We start from the raw sequence: 12,842 nt of genomic DNA on the forward strand, positions 1-12,842 counted from the left end.
TGTCAACACTTCCTCAGCTCACTAACTCGCTAGCGATCCTCGGGTGTTGGTCTTCGTCACCACCGTAGTTTGTTGCGGGAGTAGCAGGTGCTTCCATTTCTGCTTCCGTCATGAAATCAGTCATCGTAGAGTGGAATTCTGCTCATGTAGTCTCGCTAGCTATAGCATATGGCATCCTGGGCATCACTGGGAATCAAAACACCGCGGCTTTGAGAGCACTTGTTTGCAATTGCGCGTTAACGTGATTAACCAATGATTTAACTTGCAAGCTAGGACCACTGATTCACCAAACCTGCTTGCTTGCAGTCTGTGTTCCACCACAGTCCCCGACGTTGGTCTCATGATTCATTTTGTTTCTAAAGATAGATTTGATTTTGTAGCGAGTAACGAAGGTTTCAGGGGAAATGTATCGGAGTAAAAGTATCAGTTTTCTTTGCAAAATGTAGAGAAGTAAAAGTCAACAGAAATATAAATAGTAAAGTAAAGTACAGATATCCAAAAAAACGAGTTAAGTACAGTAACGAAGTATTTCTACTTCGTTACTGTACACCACCGAGTATTGGTCAATTTGATCGTACACCAGTAAATGAAGGTCAACCGTGCTTCTCTAATCAGGATGTCTCTGAATCTACTGTCACCAGAGTTCTAGGCTCACTCAAGAACTCTGGGGCCAAAGATGTTTATGGAATTGACAATATTTTTCTAAAGAAACAAAGGCACACTCGCTCACAAGCATCGTCAACAAATCTCTCAGGCAATGCGTGTTTCCGAAAGGATGGAAATCAGCCACAGTAACACCCATTTTTCAGTCAGGAGATTCAACCGATGTCTCTAATTATCAGCCAATCGGTATTCTCCCTGCCGTTTCCAAAATTGCTGAGAAATGTGTTGCAGAGCAACTTATTAAACGTCTCAACAGACTTTTAATGTATAAATGTACGTGTGTAAACCAAAGACTTTAGACCTTTTACAAATTGGTATCAGTATGTGGTTATTTAGGCCTCTTTTTTATTTGTTTATTACAATTAAATCACAGCAAAATCTCTTCATTTGGGTTCATTCCAACGTGGTGAACCAGCCGACACACTCACGAGATACAGCGTTGATGTAATGAACCAATGACTCCACATCTTTTACATTTACAGCAGTAAGAGTTTGTTTGTTGTGTGTCTACATGGAGGAAACAAATAAACAAACTTAGTGTTTGGTGTGAACACAACATCACTAATAATAAAATCTCTCCAAACCTGACTGTCTAATATCAGATGAAGGTCATGAGGAAAAAGGGAGAATGATGATTTTTCTTTTCTTTCTTTCTTTCTTTCATCAGGTAGTTTCCTTGGTAACAGAAGGGGCGGGGTCTGAAGGCACAAGGTCATCCAATCACAGGCCTTGTTTGGCGAGGGAGGCGGACACCTGACAGGAAGAGGAGGTTGTTCATTAATGTGTGTGTGTGTTTGTCTGTGCTTTTTTTGGTGTAAACAGGTAAATCTCTCACCTGGTCGGCCAGGGTGTCGAGCGGCGGAGCCTGAGCAGCGTTAAGGCTTTGGGGGGAGGAGTCAGGCTGCACGATGATGTCAGCACCGTGGTCGGTTCGAGCTTTGGCGCCCTCTCTGAAGCTCAGTTTCTGACTCTCAATCTGTCAGTCAATACAAATACTGTCACATCTGACATCTGCTCTGTAAAAATGTTACTTGATGAACACTGATTTGTATCATGATATAAGAAAATAACGTGTAGAAAGATAATTAGATGGAATGTTTAGTAAAACAGTGTAAAAGATAAAGTGTAATATGTAAATATATTAAATAGAGATATGAAGTGTATAATAGTAAAGGTGTAAATATAGATAGAGATGTAGCCAACCATAGAAAAAACGTGCTTAATGAAATATGAGATCAATTTCAGCAGCTATTCTCGTTTGGACGTCATGTAAATGAGCCAATCAGCTTCTGGGATTTGTATAAGAGATTCTGTACGCCCATAAATTATATATATATATATTACACTTGGGTCACGTATTATGTCAGCATTTTATTAGTATGTTATTTGCATTTTGTCAGCGTGTTTTTGGCATGCTGTTAGCGTGGTATTAGCATGCTGTTAGCAGGCTGTTGGTGTTTTGTCAGCATGTTGTTAGCATGCTGTTAGCAGGTTTTAGCATGTTGTTGGTGTTTTATTAGAGTATTGTTAGCATGCTGTTAGCAGGTTTTAGCATGTTGGTGTTCTATTAGAGTATTGTTAGCATGCTGTTAGCAGGCTTTAGCATGTTGTTGGTGTTTTGTCAGCGTGTTGTTAGCATGCTGTTAGCGTGTTGTTAGCATGCTGTTAGCAGACTTTTAGCATGTTGGTGGTGGTTTGTCAGCGTGTTGTTAGCATGCTGTTAGCGTGTTGTTAGCATGCTGTTAGCAGACTTTTAGCATGTTGGTGGTGGTTTGTCAGTGTGTTGTTAGCATGTACCTTCTTCTTCCCTCCTCCCGGCACATGAGTGATGTTCTCCAGAGAACCAACTTTAGACTGAACGGTTTTAAAATCCACCTTCCCTCCACCTGACAACACACAGGAGTACATCAATATATCATACAAGTACATCATTATATCATAGAGTACCACATCATTATATCATACTGTACAACATAGTGCACAATATACACAGTATTTATACACACACTATATACACAATAGTACAATATATCAATATAAAACTGCTTATCTACTACTAAAAATATACATATACAGAGTGAATAGTATAGAGTCACCTGAGCGTGTATGTAGATATCAGTAGGCCTACTACCTGGTAGTACTCAAACTCTCATATGTGTGTGTGTGTTACCTGGTTTGTGGCAGATGTTGTCTTTGGAGCCGCACTTTGATGACACGCTAGTAAGATTCAACTTCTTATGAGGAATCTGAACCTACAGACAGACAGGAGTCAGTAGCCGTCTGTCTTTTCTCAAGTAAAACTGTTAAACGTGTGTGTGTGTGTTACCTTGCCCCCCCCCCAGGAGTGTGTTTGAGGTTCTCCGTAGATCCGATCTTTGACCTCACGTTGCTGAGATCGGGCATGGGGTGAGACGGAAGGGGGGGGCGTCCGTCCTCGAGCAGAGACCGGAGACCTGGGGGGGGTTCGGACCACCGCCACCTACATGACCACCAGACCACAACCAGTTTAACCAGTAAGAAAGATTCTGCAGTTAAAATCTTGAAATTTACATTTTTGTAAAACTAGTTATTTTCATTGAAGTGGAATTTACTGGAGGAATGCTAATGGTGTACTAGTAGTACTTTAGTATTAGTATTAGTACTCTAGTATTAGTAGTAACTACTAGACTCACCTAGAATAGACTCATGCTACAGCCACACTACTCCGTTTCTATTTGGAAGCAGATTTTTCAAATAGAAATGATCTCCGTCCACACGGGCGTTTCAGCATCATTTTCGAATTGATCTGCATCCACACGGCAGCCTTCGAAGACGGACAGCACGTGACCATTAACGTACACCGGGCATGCGCGTGACGGTGTAAACAGGAAGTAGATTGGTTGCCTAGTTTAAAAAAATACGACAGAGTAATAAAGTAGTCTTTAATAATGAAAGGTTGTGTTTGATACTTAAGATCTTCCTCTAAAATCTCCCTCTATAAACTCAAACAGACAGTTCGTGGAAAGTTTTAGAAGTTTTATTTTTCAGACTTAGTTACAGCGCTGCGGGTCTTTCTCTATCTCTCTCTCTCTCACACATATCAAATTTACTTTAAAATCAACACTTACACGTAAACGTTTACTAGATTATGGGTCCATAAATGTGGTCAACACACGTCTCTCACTGGTTTCCTCCGTGTTGTTGTTGTCTGTTCTCACTCGTAGCTCTGAATAGCATTTACTGCTAACTGTGGCTTCAGACGGCCGCTCCATAGGGCTGATGACGCCGCTGGTCACGCTACTCGCTAATCGCTCCAATAACAGCTGCTTCCTCCACAGAAATACAGACTTTTACTGCACAAAAGCTGCTAGTACAGACAACAAAGCAAGCAATGCTTGAAATTCATTATCCATGTTGAAATGAATCACTGGTAGCCCAGTTTGTTTTCTTCCGGGTACGGGTCACGTGATAGTGAGTGTGACGAATCAGGGAAGGAGACGTCATGGCTGCTAAGAACCAATCAAGTAGCGAACACGGGTGTAGGCGTCATTTTTTCTAAACACATCCGTTTCCGACCGTCCACACGCAAATGCAACCCCGGAGTTTTCAAACTCTTCCAACCTCGGGAGTATTTTCAAACTCCTTCGCTTAGGGTGCTCCAAAACTCTGGCGTAGTGTGGCCGCTCAGTGTAAATGTAGCAAAACATATGTGTTTCCAAACGTAAACAGAGTAGTGTGGACATGGTTTTCTTCTGTTGTGGCACCGCTTACTGACTTGCTGAAGGCCAAGGTTCAATTTGTGTGGTCAACACAGTGCCAGGAGGCTTTTAGCAATGTTAAAAAACCACCTGCCCCTGTCCGACCACCCGACCAAGGTAAGTCACTGTTGCACAAGCAAACTCACACTTTGCTAGATTTACGGTAAGCTTTGCCTCTGCCAACCGGTCAAACAGTGCTCTAATCCGCTGCATGTGCGAATACCACGAATCACTATAGATCACCAAATCATCCAGGTAAACTGCACAACCGGCCAGGCCAGCCACCACACGATTCATCAGCCGTTGAAACGTGGCCGGTGCATTTCTCAACCCGAATGGCATCACTTTATATGAATACAGCCCAGATGGAGTGATAAAAGCTGCCACTTCCTGTGCTCTTTTGGACAAGGGCACCTGCCAGTAACCCTTCAGCAGATCAAATTTGCTGACATACTTTGCTGCCCCCACCTGGTCTATGCAATCATCCATACGAGGCAATGGAAAGGAATCTGGCTTTGTCACCCTGTTGACCTTTCGAAAATCTAAGCAGAACCTGGGTGTCTTGTCACTTTTAGGCACCAACAAACATGGAGAAGCCCAGCTTGATGATGAAGGCACCGCAATGTCATTGTCAATCATATATTTTACCTCACCATCCAAATATTTACGCTTCTCAGGAGAAACTCTATAAAAATGCTGACGGATAGGCTGCGCATCCCCTACCTCGATGTCGTGCTCAACCCAGTTAGTACGGGACGGTACGTCACCAAACAAATCTGGATACTTCAAAATCAGCTCTTCCAATTCCTCAGCCTGTGCTTCTGGCAAATGGCTGAACAACCCTTTTAACCTCAAGAGGGTCCCTGAATTTTTCAGCCGACCAGACAACAACCATTGGTTCCTGCTGGACATCACCAGGTGCACTAGAAGAGTGAGCATAATAGGGTTTCAGCAAGTTCACATGGAACAATTTAATAGGTTTCCTGCGACCACGAGTTGAAACCAAATAATTCTTGTCTGAGATGCGTTTGACCACTGTAAACGGACCAGAAAACTTGGGCCTGGAACGGTGAAGTCACCACCGGACAAAGGGCCAAAACTCGATCACCGGCACTAAACTCACGTATCTCAGCCTGGAGATCATACCTCTTCTTCATTTTAGCTTGTGATGCGGCCAACATTTCCTTTGCCAACTCCCCTGCAGAATAAAGTCGATGTCTAAACCCATTCACATAATCAATAAGGTTAGTGGGCGGATCTGACTCCTTCCAACCATCCTTAAACACAGACAATGGGCCCCGGACAGTGTGGCCAAACACTAGATCATTTGGGCTAAACCCTGTACTTTCCTGTACAAACTCCCGTGCAGCTAACAGCAACCATGGTAGCCCATCTTCCCAGTCTCCATCTAGCTCAGTGCAATATGAGCGCAAAAGAGACTTGAGTGTTTGGTGAAACCGCTCCAAAGCGCCTTGACTCTGCGTGATAAGCAGACGACTGGTTATGTCTGATACCTAGCAGTTTTAACACTTCGGCCATCAGGTGAGAAGAAAAATTTGATCCCTGGTCACTTTGTATGACTCTAGGGATGCCAAACACAGTTATGAATTGTGTCAAGGCCTTAACCACAGATTTTGCAGTTATTGTTCGCAAAGGATACGCTGCCGGGTACCTGGTGCTTTGACACAGTATTTAACAGTCAGTAAATACTGGCTACCAGACTTCGCACGGGGCAGCGGCCCCACACAATCAATGATTAGGTACTCAAACGGCTGACTGATAGCTGGAATCTGCTCCAGTGGAGCTGGTTTAATGACCTGATTTGGCTTACCAGTCAGCTGACACGTACTACATGTTTTAATATGCATAGAAACATCCCTTTTCATTCGTGGCCAGAAGAAATGGCGTAATATCCGGTCATAGGTTTTCCGGACACCCAAATGCCCTGATCCATCATGAGCAAGTCTTAACACATGACCATGAAGCTTGGCTGGAATGACAACTTGAAAAATGGGATTCCCAACAAAATCCTCACCATGGGGCACCCACTTCCTCACCAAAATACCATCTTGAAGAAGGTAGCCCCTGGAAACATGTTTCGCCTCACCAACTGACAGCACTGATCCAAACAACTCCTCCAAGGCTGGATCTGCTCTCTGTTCATTCTGCAGATCACTATGAGACAGAGACAAATGAAAATCAGGTAAACACGGCAAATTTTCCTCCACCTCCCCATCTACCTCCTTTGATTCAGCAAGACTTATCGATCGAGTAACCGCACATACAGGAAAAACTTCGGGGAAGTTTACAGCACTCTCATCAGGCTGTTCTGAGGCTGAAGGAAAGGGAGTGTCTATCGGAGGAGGAGGTACATCTGCCCACACACGACTGCCAGCCAGGTCGTTGCCCAAAATGATGTCAATCCCTTCCACTGGTAACGCTGGTCTCACCCCAATAGGAACTCTGCCCTGCACCAAGCCACAGTCTAGATTCAGCATGTGCACCGGAACAGGCAACACCCTCAACCCCATTCCTCGCATCAGGAGTTTATCCCCTGTATCCGTCTCATCTGAAAATGACAAAATGGAGTCTCGAACATAGGAGTTAACAGCACCCGTATCCCTCAAAATCTTAACGGGCACCTTAATGTCACTACCAGTCTGTGTTATAAACCATTCGGAGACAAAAGGCCGATAGCACTCATCGGGGCCACCAACCACGTCACATTCTGCATGCCCACCTTGCCACACTCCCACAGGACCAGGAACGCTTACAACCAGTGCAGAAGGTTTTAGCCGCCCACCTCCAGCCTGCTGCCTCCTATCCCTAAGCATTGGGCAGTCCTGTTTCTAGTGGCCTGCCTCACGGCAGTAATGGCACGTATTTTCTCCCATTTCAGGTGCTCCACGAGGCGCCCTACCTGGAAAACCCCCCAAGTGAACAGATGACTTAACACCTCCATCATTCTGCAACACATGCTCACCCAGCCGGCTTTTATGACTGAGCACATACTCATCAGCCAACCCAGCAGCCTGGTTGGCAGTTGTAACCTTACGCTCAGTAAGATATGTGGCAACACGACTGGGCAGAGTGTTCTTAAATTGTTCCAAGACGACCAGATTACACAAACTTTCAAAATCATTAGCATCAGAAGACATACACCAACGATTGAAATTATTTGTCAGCTCCCTCGCAAACTCCACATGAGACTGGTTGAACCTTTTTTCCAACATCCTAAAACGCTGGCGATATGCTTCAGGGACCAACTCGTACGCCTTCAGTACAGCATCCCTGACTGATTTATAAGTTAGATCATTATCTAAAGCTGCATATGCCTCCTGGGCTTTTCCTGACAACACACACTGCAACAGCAAGGTTTGCTCAGAGTCTGACCAATTTCTTGCCTGTCCAATCTGCTCAAACAGTGAGAAAAACACATCCGGATCCTTCTCGTTAAACTTAGGCAAGAGATGCAAATTACTCACAATATCGCGAGAACGCGATGATGAACCATTTTTTGCGTGCAAAACATCTCCAGAAAGCTTACCATCTCTGACTAAGCCTAACTTCGTATTCTGCAATGCTATCTTTTCCTGTACTAATTTGTACCGCAACCGCTCAATTTCCATTTGTTTATCCACTTCCACTCTTTGTTTCTCCTTCTCATGAGAAAACTGTAACAGAAGCAATTATTTTTGCTGCTCAAAGTTAAGGTTCCCCGATGGAACTGAAAGTGCCGGTACTGCTATTGACTGACCCAGTCCCTCTTGTTTAGCAACCAGCACCCCTCTCTCAACCAACTGCTTTTTAACCATAGCCTTTACATTTTCCTTAAGCCGTTTATCACCAACACCACTTAGATCAATATCATACTCTTCTGCAATCTTGAAGAGCTGATCTCTACTGCAACGATCCAGAAACTCCTCACCTGGAGCATCAACAAAGTCCTCTACCCCTGCCATAATAGACCAGGTCAAAGGCCACCCAAAACCAGACAGTGTTTTCTAGGTCAACTAGTGCCGTAAAAGAGACAATGATATGTCGCCCAAACTAATGTGGAAGTCCCTCTACCTAAACTGCCTATACCAAACTAATCTACCTCACTGAACCCTAGTCTTCATGCAGATTAGCGGGAGGCTTTTTAAACACTTAAACCAATAGCCCAGTTAAGCCCCCAGCAAGCTGGTTACTCACCTGACAGCTATGGATGTGTCCCCGAGACAACTGCTCTGACCGCACACCACACAAAAATAACAAACAACAAAAACAAACCAACGCAGCCACACGGACCACGTTGCTTCACCTATCCAGGGACACTCCACAAAAGTCAACGAACACACTAGAAGACCATGTACTCACTGCTGCCAAAAAATGCATCTCCACACACAGAACCAAATATCAGCCTCAAACCAATCAATTTATCCCGGACGAGCCCCCACTTGTCACAAACCGGGCCGAACGGCCATGACAAAAAAGGGAGATGCATTCAATGAAACAGTTAATCAATTATTTATTAAGTTTAAAGTAATATAAAAGACAAACATAAACTGAAGTCAGTCATTTCAGCAGTGTGAGTGGGTGCATGTAAAGTGAATATGCAGTGTTGTATAGTGTAGAAAACAACCACAACCGAAAGTCTCAGGAAGGAGCCAGGCAAACTGAGGATCCAGAGGGTTCTTATAAAGGGTGCACTGGCACACAGGGCCAGTGTTGTTAATTGCCTCAGGTGTCCCCACTCTGCCTGACGATCCTCTGCCACACCTGCAAGGAAAGCAGCCACACAGGCAGACAGGGTCGTCACACTTAAGTATATTATTCTAGCTTTAACAAGTTTTTTTTTAGCTGTACCTGGGCTGGTTCAGTATTAGTACTGTTTGCAGTCTTTGTGTGGGTAAGCTAGGTGTGATTAGAGTTTCAGCTGGCCAATTGCTCTGTGATTGCTCTGTGAAGTGGCAGAGGTGTGGCTTCCACTCCTGGCAGACAATGAGCAATCAGTAGATCGCTGTCCTTAACCACTGCTGGTAGCTGGAAGCGTCAGGCAAACAAAGGCAACAGGGCGACTTTTTCAAGCCAGACTTCGTCAAGCAAAGACTTCTCGAGCGTGTACTTGCGGTTCAGTAATCTGTTCATATTCACTACCATGTGTTTGCATTCTATTTCTGTCTGTTCCTCTGTCCGGTGTCACTTAGACATTCGGTCACTCCCAGGTGCCGTGACCCCACTGATCTCAGCTCATGGCGAGCAAGTGGTAGCAGGGGGGCTCTGGAATTGCCAGTCGGCAGTGCCGAAATCTGAGTTAATCTCAGGCTACGCATCCTTGCTCTCCCTCAACTTTCTCGCTCTAACTGAGACCTGGATCACAGCAGAAAACACCATCACACCCGCAGTTCTGTCAGATGTGTAGTCTTTCTCTCACACTCCCAGAGCTGCGAGGTGAGGCGGTGGTACTGGCCTGCTAATTTCCCCAAAAAGAAGAGGATTCGCCCCTTCCTCACTGATGAGATGGCGCAGGTGCTAATCCAGGCTCGTCATCTCCTGCCTGGACGACTGCAACTCACTACTTGCCAGAGCCCCGGCCATCAGACCTCTGGAGCTTGTCCAGAAAGCTGCAGCTCGCCTGGTGTTCAATCGCCCCAGGTTCTCCCACACAACTTCCCTTCTCCATTCTCTCCACTGGCTCCCTGTAAGAGCTCGCATCCAGTTTAACACTGTGGTGCTAGCCTACAGGGCAGTGAAAGGAACAGCTCCTTCCTATCTCCAGGCCATGGTCAAGCCCTACACCCCCGCCCGACTACTTCGCTCTGCTGCCTCGGGGCAATCGGTTGCCCCGTCGCTCAGAGGTCCCTGCGGCCGATCGACCCGGTCACGGCTGTTTTCTGTCCTGGTCCCACATTGGTGGAATGAACTCCCCACTGACGTCAGGACAGCAGAGTCGCTGCCCATCTTTCATCAGGCTGAAGACTCACCTCTTCAAGAAGTACTACCCTGAGCCTTCTACTCACCACTTACTGTATTCATATTAGTTTGTTGCACTTATTGTATTTGTATTAGTTTGTTGCACTTATTGTATTTGTATTAGTTTGTTTCTGCACTGTATTTTTGCTCTGGTTTATGCTCTTAGATGCTTGTTTAAAAAAGGAGATGCACTTATGACCTCTGGTGACTAGTAGTTCTCTTGAATACCGATGTTGAATACACTTATTGTAAGTCACTTTGGATAAAAGCGTCTGCTAAATGACTGTAATGTAATGCAGTAGTATTAAAGGCTTGCATCCTTTTCCTGTTGGTGTCAGTAGCTGGACCCAAGACCATCATGCTTTTTCGTTCTGTGTGTTTTGTGTGTACTTGTTTATGCACCAGAGGCTCATATACACTACAGGCGAGCTGAACTCCTTGACATTGGAGGACAGTATAAGGTCTACATCCCTGAAAGATTGGATTCTATCCCACCGGAGATCCTGCGACAGAGGGCCCGGGGACGCTACCTTCATCCCACCCAGGAGGCGCTGCACGCGGTGGAGGGAAAGAAGGCAGAAGCGGGGCAAGAGGAGCGGCCTGCAGGCTAGGCTAAGAGCTAACCCCAACCGACCAGCTCTACCGAGTCTTTTTCTGGCAAACTCCCGGTCACTCGTCAACAAGACTGACGAAATGAGGCTGAGGATTACGTCGCACAACATGAGCAGCAGTGTGATGGTAATTACAGAGACTTGGCTGGACAGCACCGTTCCCCACGAAGCCATCGAGCTAGCGGGTCGAACGGTTAACAGAGGAGACAGGACTGCAGACTCCGGTAAGAGCAGAGGTGGAGGACTGTGCATCTACATGAACAATGACTGGTGTACAGTTACGGACATCATTGTGAAACACTGCTCTCCGGACTTAGAATACCTGGCTGTGAAATTCAGACCTTTCTATCTGCCGAGGGAACTTTCTGCCATCCTGATCACAGCTGTTTACATCCCACCACATGCTAACGCAAAGCTAGCTCTGGAGGAGCTGCACAGTACTGTTAGCAACCAGCTAAATGCTCATGCGGATCAGGATGTTTGTCAATGTAAAAACATACAACGAAATTAAGTTGGCGACTCAGTCAGTACAGCAGCAACAGGTAAAAAATGTATAAAAACATTAAGACGAGACATTACTGATTTAAAACAACACATTAAATAAATATAATACAATCACTTGTACCAGTACTACCTGGTAGTACTCAAAACTCTTAGTTAGCAGTACCACCTAGTAGTACTCAAACTCTCAGATATCAGTACTGTAAATCAATGCAATAGAGGCTTCTTAGTTTGCTTAGCTGGTTTTAATGGATCACCGTGTGTCTCCCTTTACATGCAGTTCTCGGAACCCCCATATAGCCCCCAGTATATGCGCAAGCGCATTAGACTACCGTATATGACAAGTACTACCTAGTAGTACTCAAAATCACATATCAGTATCAGCCTCAAAGATCAGGTGGGCTGTAGTAAAAAGTCAGACAGACAGGTAACCAGGGAGTCAGACAGGTGGTCAGACCTGTTACAAAGGTTGAAGGACAGGTGTTCAGAAAGACAGGTGGTCAGACAGACAGGTGGTCAGACACGACAGGGAGTCAGACAGACAAGTAACAAGGTAGTCAGACAGGTGGTTAGACAGACAGGTGGTCTGAAATGCAGGTGGTCAGACAGGCAGGTGGTCAGACAGACAGGTAACAAGGTAGTCAGACAGGTGGTCAGACAGACAGGTGGACCTACCTTCTTGACGTCCCTGTTTGGAGTGGAGGGTCGATTGGCGGGGGAACGACTTCCTGGACTGCTGCCTCCGTCTACAGACTCTGACACACAGACAGGTGAGCAGACAGACATGTAGAGAGACAGACTGGTTAACTGAACTGGGTCAGACTGGTTAAAGTGGTGTTACTGGTTGAACTGGTGTGGTGTTGTACCTGAACTCATGGCTGATTTCATCATGGCAGCTCTGGTGACCCCTGTTGACTTGGAGGACTGAAACACAAAGAGGTGGGAGGGTTTACCTGGAAAAGGTTATGTTAAAGAGTTCTGTATAGAGTTCTTGAGAGAGGTAGAACCGGAGACGTTCTCTCCTCCTCCATAGAGTTATATGTAAAGTTCTGTATAGAGTTCTATGTAAAGTTCTGTATAGAGTTCTGTGTAGTTATACAGTATGTAGAGTTCTGTATAGAGTTCTGTGTAGAGTTCTGTATAGAGTTCTGTGTAGAGTTCTGTGTAGAGTTCTATGTAGAGTTCTGTGTAGAGTTATGTGTAGAGTTATGTGTAGAGTTCTATGTAGAGTTCTAACGTTATATGTAGAGTTCTGTGTAGAGTTCTATGTAAAGTTCTGTGTAGAGTTCATTGTATAGAGTTCTGTGTAAAGTTCTGTGTAGAGTTCATTGTATAGAGTTACGTATATGGGAGAGGTAGAACCAGAGACGTTCAC

At 45.1% G+C, this 12,842-nt stretch overlaps 1 protein-coding gene across 2 annotated transcripts; it reads right to left on the bottom strand.

Moving 5' to 3' along the window:
• Positions 1-476: 476 nt before the first annotated feature.
• LOC116377210 (microtubule-associated protein tau-like) lies at positions 477-12,626 on the bottom strand. Of its 2 annotated transcripts, XM_031838793.1 has the most exons (7): positions 12,334-12,626; positions 12,143-12,222; positions 2,990-3,142; positions 2,834-2,915; positions 2,461-2,549; positions 1,499-1,639; positions 477-1,416 (listed from the first exon to the last, which is right to left on the bottom strand). In XM_031838793.1, the coding sequence occupies exons 1-7, from the start codon at positions 12,356-12,358 to the stop codon at positions 1,384-1,386; spliced, it is 603 nt and encodes a 200-aa protein (XP_031694653.1). In that variant the 5' UTR covers positions 12,359-12,626; the 3' UTR covers positions 477-1,383. The 2 variants fall into 2 exon arrangements, with proteins under 2 accessions (XP_031694653.1, XP_031694652.1); XM_031838792.1 differs by having other exon boundaries at positions 12,143-12,626.
• Positions 12,627-12,842: the final 216 nt, after the last annotated feature.

The sequence above is a fragment of the Anarrhichthys ocellatus genome, unplaced genomic scaffold, assembly GCF_004355925.1.
Source record: "Anarrhichthys ocellatus isolate YVR2014 unplaced genomic scaffold, GSC_Weel_1.0 scaffold1022, whole genome shotgun sequence".
In the NCBI taxonomy this organism is placed as follows: Eukaryota; Metazoa; Chordata; class Actinopteri; order Perciformes; family Anarhichadidae; genus Anarrhichthys; species Anarrhichthys ocellatus.